The sequence below is a fragment of the Dromiciops gliroides genome, chromosome 5 (assembly GCF_019393635.1).
Source record: "Dromiciops gliroides isolate mDroGli1 chromosome 5, mDroGli1.pri, whole genome shotgun sequence".
NCBI lineage: Eukaryota > Metazoa > Chordata > Mammalia > Microbiotheria > Microbiotheriidae > Dromiciops > Dromiciops gliroides.
The window spans coordinates 199,625,454-199,642,800 of record NC_057865.1 but is presented as its reverse complement, the minus strand read 5'-3'; the positions used below and the strand labels follow the sequence as shown (position 1 = coordinate 199,642,800).

Here is a 17,347-nt window from a genome sequence, read left to right as displayed (position 1 = left end):
TCTTGTCAGATAAGATCACTGTATTGGGTGTGCAGTCATGCATCAGAATTGTCATGGAGATGAGACACACTTCTCTAGAATCTGCCAGCACTGATGTACAACTAGGGGATTATGGGACTTTTTCAGAAAATTCTAGGAGAAAGACACTGGAAAGAAGAAAGTAAAGAAGTAAGTCTGGAGTTTGTGGGGCATTTTCCATCTTGGCACCATGAGGGGAGATATGAGTACACAGGGATTTTGTTCCTCTCCATACTCCCGTGTTTTCAACTAGAAAGATTATCATCAATTGCTGATAAGGACAATGATTGGTGAAATGACCTAAGCACCTTTCAGAAACATTACCATTCCTTAGCCTCTGAGTCAGAGAAAAGAGTACCCCCCTTTACCTTCCATTAGCATGATATACAACTAGTAAACACATTTTTCCCATGTTGTTTCCTCCTTTAGGATGTGAGCTCCTTGAAAGGAGGGACAATGATTTTGCCTTTCTTTGTATCCCCAGTGCTTAGCACAATGCTTGAAACACTGTAAGTGCTTGTTGACTGAAGGACTCCTCTAACTGAACAATTATTCTGAGGTCTATCTCTGTCTCTTTCTCATGAAGGGGAAGGAATCTATGCAAAAAAGCCATTTTCTGTCCCTGGGCTCAGAAATGCCTAGCACTGTCCATGTTATACCCAACAAATGGTCTACCTGCAATCTTTTGCTCTCTCCTTCACTATTGAATAATCTGTTCATATATACATATATGTGTATATCACATATGTATGCCATGTGTGTATCATATATAGTACACCTATATGCTGGTTTTTTAATGCGTTTATTTATACATATGCTTGTATATATGTATTAGTGGCAACTAACCCTTGTTGCATAATCAATGCTAGCATTTTAGATAGAAGTTGGGGAAACTGGTCAGTCTGGGAAAAGTGGGAGACACATCCAGTCTCTAGTGAGAGGAATGAAGAGATGGTGACATAGTAATGATTTCTTCCCTGGAGATCACAAACTATTTTGTTCATTCCATAACTATAGTCATTAGTCAGCTTCCAACTGATTTAAAGAAAAGCATGTAAATGGAAAAAATTAATAACTTGAAGTAAATCAAAAATTCCCTCAACCAGAGAAGAAAAACCCATTGGGGCAGAAGAGAGCCAGCCCATGATAAAGGAGTAAAAGCAGTTGCTTTCTGTGGGAATACATAAATCTCATTTTACATTGCTTTGTTAGTGTACATGTTGTTACTCTCATATACCTACTTCTCCATTCAGCGACTTGATTATGAGTGAGAATATTATAGAATGAAGGATTCCCCTCTCCCACCCCTACTCATCACCATCCTTCCCATATCTATCACCTATATTAGTCACACACATCAGTGTATATAAAATATAGAAACTACCTCCCATAGAGTTATATTAGTGTCACAAGAGGAACATATATGGGGGGAGCTAGGTGGTGCAATGGATAAAGCACCGGCCCTGGATTCAGGAGGACCTGAGTTCAAATCCGGCCTTAGACACTTGACACTTACTAGCTGTGTGACTCTGGGCAAGTCACTTAATTCTAATTGCCCTGCAAAAAAAAAAAGAGGAACATACATACTATACTTAAAGATGGTTTAGTTAAATTATTTTTCTTTGTTACTAAGGAGGATTCATTCTGAGGCTGGGTTTTAGAAGGATGTGGTCTTTTTCCATAAATGGCTATGTTGTAGACACAAAAGGCATAAATAAAAATATTTTAAAAGAAAAAGAGAAAATGGCCTGGGAGTGGAGGGAAAGGCTAAAAGAAAAAAGAGAAGGAAGAAGAGAAAATAAAGAGAAGACCAAAAAAAGAGGCGAGAGAGAAAAGGAAGGAGAGAAAAGAAAAGGCAAGGGGAAAAGGGAAGGAGAAAAGGATAGCTAGATAGAAAAAAAGAGGGGGAAAGAGAAAGGGAGGGAGAGATAGAAGAGGAGCTAAAGGGAAAAAGCAAGAGAGAGAAAGAGAAAAGAAATGTAGAGAGAAGAGAGGGAAAAGGAGAGACAAAATAAGAGAAAGAAGAGGGAAAGGGGGAGAATAGGATGAGTATATCTTCCCCACTTCTTCAAATTATACAACTACTTTATCATCCCCTAGTCTCATACCCTGCCAATAAGACCTTACCATCTAAGCCTGCCCTGGTGTTAATGGATTCTATGTACATACCTAGCCATGATGGTGCCCAAGGCAGATAGGGAAGGAGAATTTGCAACTTCCACAGGCCATAGTCTTTCAGCTCAGTGGGCAAGAAAAGAGCTTTGCCATGTCAGGCTGTGATTCTGATTCCAGCCGGAAAAGAAAGAATAATCAATTCTATGGATGTTAGGAATCTTGATTGAAAAAATAAAAATGATCAAACTGTGTTTCATGCTTTAGTTAAGAGGCCTGTTTAGTGAGAGCCAAAGCCAGAAGGCAGAAAAAAAGAACTCGATGTCCTCTAGATCCCCCCTCTTACTTGCTTCTGTCCTTCCATGACATCTCTACTCTGCTTTCTCCCATCATTCTACTCCCTTACACCTTAAACTGTTTTGTGCCTGACCTCTCCCCCTCCAAGACTTATTCCTTTGTGTTTCCAACAGCCTAAGGAAGGAAGGAAAGAGAAAGCTCAAGCTGCATGTTAATACAGATGGGGGTGATTAATCAGTTGGAAAGAGAGAAGAAGCCCTTTATAGTCCCCAGTCATAGGCTTCCCTAAGCCTATATGGCAGGTGGGAGAAACCTGGGGAGGGGGAAGATAAGTTGTATTCTAAGTTGTTTCCCAGAGTCTCTCAGCTACCTAACCAACATTCTCTTCCACAAAAGCCAATGACACTGCAGCAAGGATAAGGGGAAGATAGCAAGGATGGCAGGCAGAAAAGGAAAATATGAACAAACTTGCCTTTGCTTCCTTTCACCATCTGAGCAGCAAAGAACACCACAAGGAAGAACCTCATAAAGAGGGTGAGCGCGTGCATGAGCGCACACACACACACACACACACACACACACTGTGCTCCTGGCTAAATCAGATCTTGGACCATTGGGCATAGGCTTTTGGACAAATAAGATGCAGAAGGTTAAAACCCAGAGGTTGAATTATAGTGGGAGTAGGATATAGTAGGGAGTAGGCACCTTGAGAGAGTTGAGGAATAGTAAAAAAAAAATGGTGATTCTTGAGGTTCTATGTGCAGATGGGCAGAAATGGAGTATATGACAAGCAGGGTAAGGGCAATCAACACCAAGATCCCTCCTAGAGAAAACTATGGCAACTTCCTACCCCTCCTCAATCACCCCTTGTTTCAAAACTGAAAAGAGAAAGGAGATTCAATGAAACTAATGTATTCTTTTTCTTTCTTTCTTGGGTGACATGAAGATAGAACAGGAAGCTTCTTGACAGCCCAGGGTTTCTAGCAGCAGTATTTGGGTAGAAGAATTTGGGCTTTCTGTACTATCTAGGTTGACTAGGTGCTAAGGATAAATAGTAGGGGTCCTTAACCCAGGGAAGCCACTGACTCTGGGTTCTTGCTGACAATGCAACTCCCAGAAATAGGGTGGGAGAAGGAGGTAGAGATTGGGTCTGGCAATAAGAGACAAAGGTAAGGAGAAAAGACAAGGCCAAAAATCAAAATCATCAAAAACTATAACAACCTTCAGGGACAAGAAATCAATCAGTAAAGCATGTCAGGTCCCTATTAATTCACCTTTCACCCTGCCTAAGGACTAGCTTATAGAGCCTCCTCTAAAAAAAATTCTGACAAGCCGTGAATGTCGAGGAGAAACCATTCAGCTAACCTATGAAAAAGGAAAGACATAGGAGAAACTGGAAGGCCCATGTGGGAAGTGGGGGGGATGCAGTGGGAGACAGAAAATTGAGTCTAGCAAGGACTTGAGCAAAATTTTTCAGATTGCTCAGCCTTCTTAGATTGCTAAGATCTCCTAGGCTTGTCTGCTTCCAACAGGTAAGGATGGATTGGGTGTCTGTCTCAAAAGTGAATTGACTCAGGCCAGGGGACTAGGAGAAATGGCTGGAATTACATGGAGCAGATTTTGACTCAATGTAAAGGAAAATTTCCTTAAAATCAGAGCTGTCCCAAAGTGGAATGGGTTGCCTTAGAAAATGGTGTCCTCCCACAACTTCAGGCTTTCCTTTCCACACCATGTTCTTCTCCCTTTCTCCCTCTCCTATTTGCCTTTTTTTTTTCCTTCTCCTTTATTTCCCATCATTTTAGGGCCTCAGCATAGCTTACACTGATCCTTCACCTTCCTTTATGCCCATTACTCCTTAACACTCACTACTTCCAAAAAGGTCTTTCTTTTATTATTCCTAATCTTTAGAGCAAAAGTGAATCCTTGGAATTAAAATAGAAAGATCCAGGCTGGAATCCTGATGCCATTACTTACTACCCATGTAATCTTTGGTAACTTTTTTTAGTCTCTCAAGTCCTGAGTTTCCTCAACCACAAAATGGAATAGGATTAGATGATTTCTGATCTCCTTTTCAACTCTGATATTCTGTGATACAATGATTCTGTGTGAAACTCCAAATGCCCTAACTTTAGAGCACGAATGGGAAGAAAACACACATCAAGTCCCTCAAATCCTCCTGGTCATGAAGTGTCTGAATCTAACCAGAACACAAATGGAATTACTGCTTACGTTCCCTAACCTCTCTACAGACACACATGTGCACAAACTCCCTCAGCAACACTACCGAGAAAGATCAAACATGACGCTCCCCTGAATGTGCCTTCCATAAAGTCCTCCCATTGCCTCACTCAGGAGAGGAAACATGGTACCATAGTACCTTCCTCATAACAGAGAAAGGAGAATAAATTAGTTCCTTTTTTCACATCTTTCCAAAGGGGAACTTTAAAGAAGTTCCTGAATACCTTGAAAGGGACAGAGAAAGCTTGTAACCTTCAATATTTTCATCTCTGAGAGCATCTCTGACCTGAAAACTCAAGTTGAGGAACTCAGAATTTGTAGCTGCCAACTGCACAGTTAAGCATAACCAGCAAAAGTCAACCTTGTTTGTCAAATATCTCCCTCGACATCTTTCCTCCATGAGCAAAGGGAGGCTCTCTGGGTCGGCAATAAACAGCTAAAACTAGAACATAGCTTTACAAATGGCTGGGTGGGCTGATTTTCTTTAGCCTCTTTTGATGGCTATTGGTTTTTTCAGGGGCAAGGTGCCAACACAATCAGGGGAAAGGATTTTGACTACTACTGGAGTAGCTCCCTGTTCTTGCTCTCCATGCATCAATCTGAAAGCTGATTTATTTTTTCCCCTTCTGGGGGCATTCCTGCTTGCTTCCTTCATTTTTCACTGTTCCCAACTCCTTTACCATAGCACCTTCTTTTTGCTTGCCTATGTTCTTCTCTTCTCTTCTCTAATCTTTCCTTGTCTTCTTTACTCCATTCCCCATTATGCCCCAATTCTACTTTCCTTAGCCCCCTGCTAATGTCCTCCACTTTACCTCTTCACCAAAAACCCTTCTCACAATCAGACTCCTTTATGGCCCTAACCTCTTTCTAAATCTTTCTGCCTAAGTTCTTAATCCCCTAACACTGATCCTCTTTCCCCAATATTATGCCCCCCAACAACCCCCTATCTTTTGCCAACTACAGAATCAACCTTACCCCTTCGACTCAACCATCTCTCAATACACTTAAACATGACTCTACCATTTCACCGTTCATTCTCCTCACCTCAACTTAATCTAACACTAATCGCTACATTTCTTTCGAACACTAATATTTTTCTTCTTCACCCCAAATCCCCTTGAGACACTCCTACCTACTTCAACCACCAAGCACCCATCTTTCCCCTTTCACTTCAAATTTCTCCTGGGTTTCCAGCTTCCCATTTTCTCCACTGCCCTCCCCCAGTTTTTTCCCTGGACTCTCCTTCCTCGTACTGTCCCCCTCCCCAGTGGCCCTGGTCCCCTCTTCTCCACTCACTCAGGTCTCCTGCCTAGGACGCCCTTGCCGAGGGCGGCAGGGGGTTTGTGGGGGAGGAGGGTTCCAGCAGCAGCGCAACAAGGGGGGCGCTCCTTCTCCTTATCGGCAGCAGCTCCGGAGACCGCGGTATGCTGGTGGGGTGTTTGGGGTGTTAATGCTCTGCTGGGGCCCGGCTGGGGTTGTGTTGCGAGCTGTCCGTGGTGCTGAGTTGGCTGCTGCAGCTGCGGCTGTGGTGGTTGCTGCGGCGGCGGCACAGCCACTGCCCGCGGTGGCAGTGGAGCGATGGTAGAGAGCTGTCCCTGGTTCTGGGGAGGCTCTGGGGAACTGGCCGTAGCAGAAGCTTGGGAAGCCTGGAGCGGGGCTTGTGACTGGGGGACCAGCCCAGGTGGAGGATGGTTTTGCAGAAGCTGCTGCTGTTCCCACAGGCTGCGGTTCTCCGCGCTCAACTCGTCCAGCCGCTTTTCCAGTTCGTCTATGCGCTGGCGCTGGGTGTGGATGAGGCTTTGCTGGTTCTGCACGATGGCCGTGAGCTCTTTCAGATAGAGGACAGCACGCACCGGGTTCTCCAACAGGCTCTCCATGCCGGCCCGCCACCGCCTGAGCCCAGCCTGCGCCTCAGTGGCGGTGGAGAGCGAAGGAGTGCGGAGAGCGGAGGAGCCCGGGTAGAATGAGCCCCTCCCCTCCCTGTCCTTCCTCCCTCCCCATCACTGCCGCGTCATGGACACACACATACACACACACACTCACTAACACACACACACACACACACACACACACACACACACACACTCACGCATCGAAAGGGGCGGGACTCCGGCCCCAAACCCACCCATCTCTCTGAGGAGGATAGGCTTTCTGGAGGGCAGAGCTGGAAAGGGAAAGGAAGAAGCAGGAGAGGAAAGCCAGAGAATTAATAGAGGAAAAAATGATCTAAAGATAAGAAACAGGCTAGTATAGACCTAAGGAGAGAGAAAGGGGGAAATGGAGTAAACAAAAGAAAGAAAAAGAGGTTTGGAGAAAGTAATGTGGGACTAAAAGAGGAAAAGAGGAGATGAATGGGGAGGAAAGAAGGGAAGAGAAAAAAGGACTAAAGAGGGAGGGCAATTAACGATGATACTATGGAAAAGGAAAGATGGAGTAAGTGAAAGAAGGGGGATGGTATAAAATGAGAGAGGGAAGAAGAGATGTACCATATTGTCACCCCATTCTTTCCCTGGTGTTAAGTTTGGCTTTTTGTAAACCATCATAGACATTTTAAATATCTCCAGGGAAGGAGATCCAATTCTTTGCCCTGGTTAGTTGTTCTAGTGCTTAACCCATATTTGTGAGGACTTCTTGGTGATCTCTATCTTGACTTGTCCCCTTTCCCCTCCACCCACCCCAACTCACAAACACTCCCCACTGTGATTTGAATGAATTTTCTCGAGCAATGCCTTTTGCTAATGAGAATAAACTTCCTCTACACCCTTCCTAAGAACTGAAGAAGGTTATATTAAATTTCCCCTCAGACTTTTCTTTAACTTCAATAATGGTCTTTTTAGAACTTCAAACACCCTTGTTCTTTCCTCAAGATCTTGTGGACACTTTATAACCCATGAGAAGGAACAAATAATAGGATGAAGGAAAACCTTGAAGCCAAAATCCATCCTACAGCTATAAATGCCTGTCCTGGTTTTGCATGACCAAAGATAAATTCTAGCATTCTTAGAATGTTAGAACTAGGAGAGATCTTAGAAGATCACCCAATTAGTTCAACTTTTGAAGTTTTATGATGAGAAAACAGAGATGGGTAAATCGTCTTGTTCAAGGCCACATAAGCAATCAGTGATAGAGCCAAGACTAGTACCTAGATCCCCTTATTCTCAATTTTGTTCCCTTTATGCTCCTTATTGAGAGTTCTTTGAGAGTAGAAATCATGTCTTTTACTTAGGATTATAGAATATTTTAGCTTGAAGGGAACATAGAGAAATCTAGTCCAAGTTTTTCTTTTCACAGTCAAGGAAAATGAGACTTTTTTTTCTGGAAGTAAAGGCATAGCACAACATTGGGCCTATATTTGATGAATCTGTGATTTCATAAGCCTGAAGGAACCCCAGTGTATGAACTCTCTCCACTAGATGTGACCCAACTATTACTTAGCAGATGAATTCCAGGGAGTTGCTTGAGGCACTGAGAGGTTAAGTGAATTGTCCAGAGTGTCAAAAGTAAGATTTGAACCTAGGTTCTCTGTGGCCTCCAGTCTAGCACTTTATTCATTATTACATGTATTTCATTCACATATTTGATTTAATAACTATTAAAATACAGAACATGCTAGAACATTTCCAGAAAGCCATTGGAGTAAACCTTTTTTTTTTCCTAATGGATACCTGATATTCATTCATTCAACCTCTAATAAAATCTTTATCCAAGGCCTTATGGTGGTATTCTCCAACACTGTAGGAGTAAAGTACTTAAAATCTCATCGAGGTCCCAGGGACCCTTAAAGTTCTCAGTTTGGGAGCACCTGCCCTGAGGCTGAGCTGCCTTGTTTGGAGAGGATATGCTAACTCACCAAGCCCACTATATCTAGTTTGCCTGAGGACAAGAGTATGCTTCACATCCCTTCTAGCTGTCCACCAAGACCATCTCGCAATTTGCCCTACTGCCCTGCATTCCACCTCCTATTCTGGGAAAAAGTAACCAGATTGATAGTGACCTTGCTTCAAAAAAGGGAATGTCAACTGTCTACCTTTGGATCAACTCCCCAAACCAAAACTCCCTTCTCTGGTATGGGAAAATCTTATTATTTATTATATTGTTACTATTTGTAAACTCCCTCCAAGTAGGGAGTCCAGGAAGGTTATGGGAGGGAACTAATGAAGGGGGACAGGGATTTTGGCTTGGTGTCAGTAAAGAGGGGCTTCTATTCCCCCACCAATTTTGCTAAGTGCCCCCTTGAGGTTTATAGATACTTCAGCATAATTCACAAGACCTTAGTACTAGTTTAATTTAAAGGAATTTAGTTATCACAATCTGAATATTTGGAAGACTAGGAAACTGCCCCTTGAGGGGAGAAAGATTACCAGAAGTGGGGGGAGACACTGACTTCAGGGGCTCTCTTGAGCTTCATTTGGATGTAACTATGTCCTTCACTAACAAAAGAGCCCCAAAATGTGTTGATCAGCCTCAGGCAAGTTGACTGGGTGGTCTCACATAAGAGCAACAATATCCTCTTTAAAAAGAAGTTTTAGCTACCAGAGGACAACTGTAGCATGTCAGTGGAGAAGAAACAACAAAGTAGTATATAACAGCAGCAGCTTAGCAGAGGAACAGTAAGTGATAGTTTCAGAGACAGAGAGGAACAGGAGGCTTTGGAAGTGGAGTAAAGCATCTGTGAGCCTCTGGTTGCTGAGAGATCTATGAGAGGTATTCTTGACAGTTTCTCCAAACACTATTTCCTCTCCCTTCAGTCACTTTGGTGTCTGTGGAAAATTGTACTTCTTTGTGTTTGTGTAAAGGGATGGTCATGGAGGGGGAAGTATTGTTTCCTTATTATTAACTTTGCTGTTTTGTCCTAATTATGCAATATTAGGCTTGATTTATGAGTCCTGGTCTATTGGTAGAGAACACAATGATAAAGGGAAAGGAATAAGCATTTATATAGCACCTACTAAATGCCAGGCACTGTGCTAAGCACTTTACAAATACTTTTGCATTTAAGCCTCACAGTTACCCTTTTGAGTTGTTGTTATTACCCCCATTTTATAGTTAAGAAAACTGAGGTAAACAAGTGGCTTGCCTAGGGTCATAAAATTTGAACTCAAATCTTCATGACTCCAGGCCCAGCACTCTATCTACCATGCTGCCTAGCCACCTAGATGTCTAATAAGGGCTAGACTCACATTTGCATAATCATGATTTCCCCCCTCCCCCAATCTAAGATAGTGAAGAATTCTAGTCTTGTGGAGTTCATGCTATACCAACAATCCTTATTTCAGTTGTTAGTGCCTTTCCTTCCTTTTCTACTGCCTGCCTCAATTTACCTTACATTTACTTTGTTTGTATTTTGTAATTATTTGTCTATGTATGTACTCTTTCACACCAATACAATGTAAGCTTCTTGACAGCAGGGGCATCTTTGTATCCCTGGTAGATAGATAGCACTGTGCCTTGTATGTAGTAGGTGCTTAATAAATGTTTGCTAAATAAATGAGAAGAGAAGTCTTAAGGGAGACATGATAGTTCTCTTTAAATATTTGAAGGGCTATCATAAGGGAGAGATACTAGAGGGCACAAGTCTTTGGGTAGAAGTTGCCAAGATATAGATTTCAGCTCAACATAAAAAAATAACGTTTTTCCAGGAGTGAAGTGTTGGAAGCTGGATAACCATATTCTAGGGGGATGTCCAAAATCTTGCTCCATCCGGTTTGACTAGAAGACATCATCTGAAATTTCTCATTCTAAGATTCCGTAATTTTGTGCCCCATGAAGCACCCATGATCATTGTTCATAAGGATAACTCATCTAGAACTTTATGTTTTACAAAGCACTTATCAACAATGTGAGATAGTGTATTACTATCTTACAGATGAGGAAACTGAGACTCAGACTAACAAAGTGTAACCCAAGCTCCACTTTACAGATGAGGAAACTGAGGCACTGAATAGTAAAGTATAACCCAGGCTTCTCTGGGCATACCCAATTCTCCTAACATGGTGATCCCCTTGAGGGACCTTTTGCCTAAAGGGCCAGTTTGCCTAAGGTGCCCAACCCTTTGTGTCCCCATGGATGAAGGTAGCCTCTTTTGATTTGCTTCCTGCATCTTTAAAACTGGCAAGACTGAGCTGTTCACTCTCTTTCTTCTGGGCGCTTTTTGGCAACTCTTATTGCTTCATCTAGAGGGTGAAGGTCCTTGTCTACCATGAACAGAGCCTGTGAGAGAAGGAGTTTCCTTTCCTTGCTCCTCCTCTTTTACCCCCAATTCTCAGAAATGGGCCTGGGGGTGTTTGTTTCTGTTCCATTTTGTTTGTCCTCCTCAGTTTCATATGCCAAGGCAATCTCCTCAGGAATATGAACCCAGCCTAGCATGGAAGTCCTGAGAAGCCATGGTGCTTGGGATTCAAGTCAGGGTGGGAAGAGAGGGAAGAAGAAGGTTGGGCTTGGAACTGGGACCATCCTTTTTGGGAACTGAGATAAGGTATGAACTCTTCCCCTCCCCAGAAACTGAGGTGGTGAAAAAATGCAGGAGAATTATGCCTCCAGGGTTGGGAAAATAAGTTTATTTATTTGTGATCAACTTTTGAAGTTAGTATTTCTGTGTAAAAGCTAATCTGACTGTTAGTGGTTAATAAAATTGGGGTCAGGGCGCCATACCCTACAACTGACGAAATAATATGGGTGGCTGCTGGAGCTCTTTACAGAGAGAATAGGTAGATACCCTCAATTCTTTTAAGAGTAACTAGACAACCTTAAGGGAGAAATAGAACAACCCTGACCTTAAGGTAGTGGGGGCCAGAGTGATCATGTTCCAAAAGTGACTTGTTCAAGGCCACACAGTCCTTAAATTTTCTCTGTCCTCTAATTCCACCACCCAAAAATTTTTTGGCATCAAGTAAGTGGCAAAAAGAAGAATCCAGGTCTCCTGATTTTAATTCCTTTAGTCTTTCTACTAACAGATGGCAGAAGTAGTATATTGCCACATTTATACAACTAAGATTTGATTGGTCCCTGATATCTATCAGCATCTAGAAATTCTTTTTTTAATTGAGTTGAATCAAATTGAAAAAAGGATATTAAGATCTGCTTCAGCTTTATGTCCTCAGGACATCACACCACATGAACAACCACCAGTAAAAATAATGAAGACCTACTTGGTTCAGAACTCTGGACTGAACAGTGTAGTGGGAGACATCAAAAGGAAAAAAAATATCCCTGATTATGTGGACCTTGCTGCCTAAGGAAGGGAGCAGGAAAAGTGAAAGGAGAAAGACAAAGCAAGAAGTCTTGAGAGACTTGGAGAAAGTTTTGGACAAAGTTATGAGAAGGAAAGGATTTGGTTAGAAGGAGAAGACATACAATGCAGTAAGAATAATTTATGAAAATGCTCAAAAATAGTTAACAATTAAAACTGTTGCTAGCCTGAGGTATAGGCTTGGGCACTGTACCTTCTCCTTCTTTGCTAAGGTTTCCTCTGCTCACAGTGATTCAGTTAAGGACTGGGGGGGGAAGGGGGGAGACTGACCTCTAATGAGAGGAATTGGGCTCCTTTTTTCACACTTTTTGACTCCTTATATTCAATCCCAGAACTTCAAGGAAAATTACTTAATGCTTAAGTATTGACTCATGTCTAGGATTTCCCTAAAATAGGAAATAGAGAGGTGCTCAATGTATAATATGAATCACATATTTCCTCCATTCAAAAGAAATACTAAAAACAAAAGGCTTTTGCACATATTCATTAACAAAAACTTACAACCAGATAGTAACTTATAATTAGTTCTGTATTCCCTAGTGAAACTTAACACTATTAAAATATAAAACATTTTGAGGGACTACTAAATTGGCATTTTCCATTTCACTTTGGCTCTGCACTGTCCAAACAACTCCCTCCGGGTCCCAGTTTTCTGGGAAACCTGGCCAGGAGTTGATGCTCTCCAGTGCAGAAACTCCCCCTGACATTAGTCAACTCCTACTGAGGGAGCCAGTGTCACTGGAACGCTCAAACTCATTAAGTTACAAAGGTAGACTTATCTTTCTCAGGACTGCTGTTTACTGGCTTACAATCAAGTAGAGAAACACCAAGTGGAAGAGGCATTGCAGGGCCAAAGGCTCAGGCTCAACTTTCCTAAGCCCACACATGATTTAACTACCATGTGATTGAAATTTGTTGGGTTTTTTTTCAACACTGGGAGAAAGAACATCATCTCCACCCCCTCATGGGAAGTCTAAAGAAAGGGAGCTATTTGCCACATGGGAGAATAGAAAGTAGAGAATGAATCAGAAGCTGGCTCTCTTTCAAACTATCCCCTATCTCAACACCATCATAAGAGGATTGCTTCATTATTCCAAGTGCCTAATTCTTTCAATGCTGAGGCAGCAACATATAGTCAGTTGAAAACAATCAGGGTGCTTCTGCCCATGCTCTGATGGGTACAATTCCCATTATGCTGTTGTCGTTTGTCCTTCCTTCTTGAAGAAGACCATGACATTGGAAGGTAATGTCATGATTTGCAGTGAATTAGATTTAAGTGAGGAAGGGTCGTGCTTTCCTCCAGAGCCTTCTGGGTCCAGTGATGACTGGAGATGGCCCCAGATGTTTGAGGCAATTGAGATTAAGTGACTTTCCCAGGGTCACACAACTAGTAAGTGTCTCAAATAGGATTTGAAATCAGGTCCTCCTAACTCGAGGGCCAGTGCTCTATCAACCGTGCCACCTAGCTGCTCCATTATGCAAAGATCGGTTGGAGGAATGAGATTTGACAGGAGCATAGAATCACAGATTTAGAATGGAAAGGGACCTTTGAAGCATTGTCATTTTGAGAAGGTATTTGACTAATTCTGCTCAGCCCCATAGGACAGAACTAGCAGTATTAGATGGAAATTATAGACAGAGAGCTTTCACCTTAAAGTAAAAAACAAAAACAAAACTTCCTAACAAATTAGAGCTGACCCCAAACTGTAATAGGCAGCTTTTGATGTCTTCAAGTAGAAGCTGAATATTTGTTAGTTATGCTTTCACGGTGATTCCTGTTCAGGCATGGCTTTGACCAGATGACTCTTTAGGTTCCTTCAAATTGAAATTCAGTGAAATCATTCTAAGCCCTTCTTCTATTGGTGATGGGTTAGTTTCCATTACCTGACAGTAGAATGTAAACTCTTCAGGGGCAGGGACTGTTTTACCTTTTCTTTTTATGTATTTATTATATATTATGCATTTTTTGTATTCCCAGTACCTAGCATAGTGTCTTGCACATAAAAGGCACTTAATAAATGTTTGTTGACTGAATGATGGATTGGCCCTGCCTCCCCTCCTCTCCCTGGGGAAGTTAACTCACCCAAACTGCAGAATTCCAGCCCTGAAGCTGATTGGTCCTAATGGCTGAGCGAGTGAAAATTTGTGTTATCTAATATGTCTATCTGAGGCTAGGCAATGCTTCACATCTATTTCTCCACTCTGGGCATCTCAAACTCCCCTGTCTGCCAAACTCTTCTATATGTTTTGCAACCTCCTATTAGAATGTAACCTCCTTGAGAACAAGAACTGTGTCTCTTTTCAATTTATATCTCCATCCCCTGGAACAGTACCTGTCACATAGTTGATTCATTTCCCACTGGCTACACTGCTTGGTTTCAACTCACTAGCATCCTGTCTCCCCACACCCTCCACTCCCACCATAATTTTACCACCAGGAAACTCATCATTACAGAAATAGCTTTAGCTTTCGTACTCATCAGTACCCTCAGCTGCCTCTGTCCCTCTAATCCAATGGCTGGATGGAAGGTGGAATACAAAACTCCTCGCAAAGCCTCCCTTTAAAGAGGGTCCAGAAGTCTTCTTTAAAGCCATCTCTTCATTCCCCACCAGATCCACTGCTTGCTTTGGACTCTTTTGCCCCTCCAACCCCCACCTTTCAGCTTACTTTTTATTTCAGCTTAATTTGTTGTCTTCCTCTGTTAGAGTGTAAGCTCCATGAAGGCAAAGACTATCTTTTTCTTGTGTCCCCAGCACTTAGCACAATACAGCCACTGTCTTGGCACACAGGCACTTCCTATACATTTCATGTGTTGCATTGTACAACTTACCTGGTACAAGGTAAGCACTGAATAAATGCTCTTCCATTGATTCGTCAAATATAGAGCATAAATAAATAATCTAATTCAAGTTCATCCTTCTTTAATGAGGAAACTGAGGCACAGAAAGGTGAAATCACTTGCCCTTGTAATGAGGACACACATAGTAAGTGGAAAAGGCAGGATTCAAAGCCTAGTCTTCTGATTCCAAAGCCATGGGTTGTTTTTTCACCATGCCATGCTTCTTCATCCACAATGGACACTATATACTTTATCAACTATGGATTGATTGCCTGTTTTCACTCCTACAGAGCACTAGACCAAGAGTCAAAGCATTGGTCCCTGCTCTAGCTTTGTGACACTGTGCAAGAGAGCAGCACAGTACAATGGAGAAAACACGGGTTTTAGAGTCAGAGGATCTGTTTAACTCATCTCTGATACTTAATACCTGTGCAACTGTGACCAAAGCACTAAGAGACTCTGACTAAGGCAGCTAGATAGTGGAATGGATTGAGTGCCAGCCCTGGATTCAGGAAACCCTGACTTCAAATCCAGCTCAAACATTTATCAGCCATGTGACATTGAGCAAGTCACTTAATTTCTGTTTGCTTCAGTTTCCCCATCTGTAAAATGGGAATAATAATGGCACTTCCCCAAACCAGGGTTGTTGTGAAGATCAAATGAGATAATAATGGTAAAGTGCTTAACACAGTAACTGGCACATAATAAGTGCTATATAAATGATAGCTATTACAATGATTAAGTTACAACTTCCCTGAGCTTCATGTTCATCATTTTTAAAATAAAGGGGTTGTTGGGGCAGCTAGATGGCGCAGTGGTAAAGCACCAGCCCTGGATTCAGGAGTACCTGAGTTCAAATCCGGCCTCAGACACTTGACACTTACTAGCTGTGTGACCCTGGGCAAGTCACTTAACCCTCATTGCCCTGCAATAAATAAATAAATAAATCAGTAAGTAAGTAAATAAATAAATGAATAAGTAAGTAAATAAATAAATAAATAAAATAAAATAAAATAAAATAAAATAAAATAAAGGGGTTGGATCAGATGGCCTCTAAGATTCCTTCCAACTCCAGATCTAGGAATTTATCAACTTGTCTGACCTTGGACAAGTCACTTAACCTTTTGGGGGCCCATTTTCTCATTTGTAAAATGAGGGATTTGGACTAAATGGCCTCTAAAGTCTCTTCTACCTCTAAATTGATTATCTTATTTAACCTCTTTGAGCCTCTGTTTCCACATCTGCAAAATGAAAGGACTGAGCCAGATGATCCTTTGACATTCTATTATTTACCCTGTTTAAGCCTCAGTTGCCTGGTCTATAAAACCAGGATAGTAATATTACATGACATATGTCACAGGGTTGTTACAATCCAATGAAATCACATTAAATTGTTTGTAAACTGTAAAATTTACATTTATCAATGTAAGAAGTACTCGTTAAAAAATAATACTGTACACATGTTCTCCTGGTTCTGCTCACTTCACTCAGCATCAGTTCATGTAAGTCTTTCCGGGTTTTTCTGAAATCCACCTACTCATCATTTTTATAGCACAACAGTATTCCATTACATTCATATGCCACAAACTTGTCCAGCCATTCCCCAATGGATGGGCATCCCTTCAATTTCCAATTCTTTTGCACTACAAATAGAGCTAAATATTTTTGTACATGTAGGTCCTTTCCCCTCTTTTATGATCTCTTTGGAATATAGATCTAATAGTGGTATTGCTGGATCAAAGGGTATGCACAGTATGATTGACCTTCTAGCATAGTTCCAAATTGCTCCCCAGAATAGTTGGATCAGCTCACAACTCTACCAACAGTGTAATTAGTGTCCCAATTTTTCCAAATCCTCTCCAGCATTTGTCATTTTCCTTTTCTATCATGTTAACCAAACTGATAAGTATGAGGTGGCACCTCAGAATTGTTTTAATTTGCATTTCTCTAATCAAAAGAGATTTAGGGGGCAGCTAGGTGGTGCAGTGGCTAAAACACAATCCTTGGACTCAGGAGGACCTGAGTTCAAATCCATCCTCAGACACTTGACACTTACTAGCTGTGTTACCCTGGGCAAGTCACTTAACCCTCATTGCCCTACCAAAAAAAAGTTATTTAAAACATTTTTTTCATATGACTATAGATAGCTTTGATTTCTTCATCTGAAAGTTGCCTATTCATATCTTTTGACCATTTATCAATTCAGGAATGACTTGTATTCTTAAGCATTCAAGTCGGTTCTCTATATATTTGAGAAACAAGGCCTTTATCAGAGACACTTACTGTAAAAATTGTCTCCCAGCTTTCTGCTTTCCTTCTAATCTTGGTTGCCTTGGTTTTGTTTTTGCAAAACCTTTTAAATTTAATATAATCAAAATTATCCATTTTACATCTTGTAATGCTTTCTATCTCTTGTTTGGTCAAAAATACTTCCATTCCCCATAGATCTGGAGAGGAAAACTATTCCTTGCACCCTAATTTGCTTATGATATCACCTTTTCTGTCTAAATCACGTAGCCATATTGACCTTATCTTGGTATATGGTGTAAGATTTGGATCTATACCTAGTTTCTGCCATACTGTTCTCCCAGAA

General features: G+C 41.6%; 1 protein-coding gene across 4 annotated transcripts in view; it reads right to left on the bottom strand.

Moving 5' to 3' along the window:
- IQSEC3 (IQ motif and Sec7 domain ArfGEF 3) overlaps positions 1-6,657 on the bottom strand; it is a 167,757-nt gene extending 161,100 nt beyond the window's left edge. For 3 of the 4 annotated variants that reach the window (XM_043966974.1, XM_043966976.1, XM_043966975.1), the window contains exon 1: positions 5,962-6,656. In XM_043966974.1, the coding sequence (XP_043822909.1) occupies positions 5,962-6,542 (581 nt within the window). In that variant the 5' untranslated portion in view covers positions 6,543-6,656. Of the gene's footprint in view, positions 1-5,961 lie in introns of all 4 variants that reach the window. The other variant, XM_043966971.1, reaches the window with a different exon arrangement.
- Positions 6,658-17,347: the final 10,690 nt, after the last annotated feature.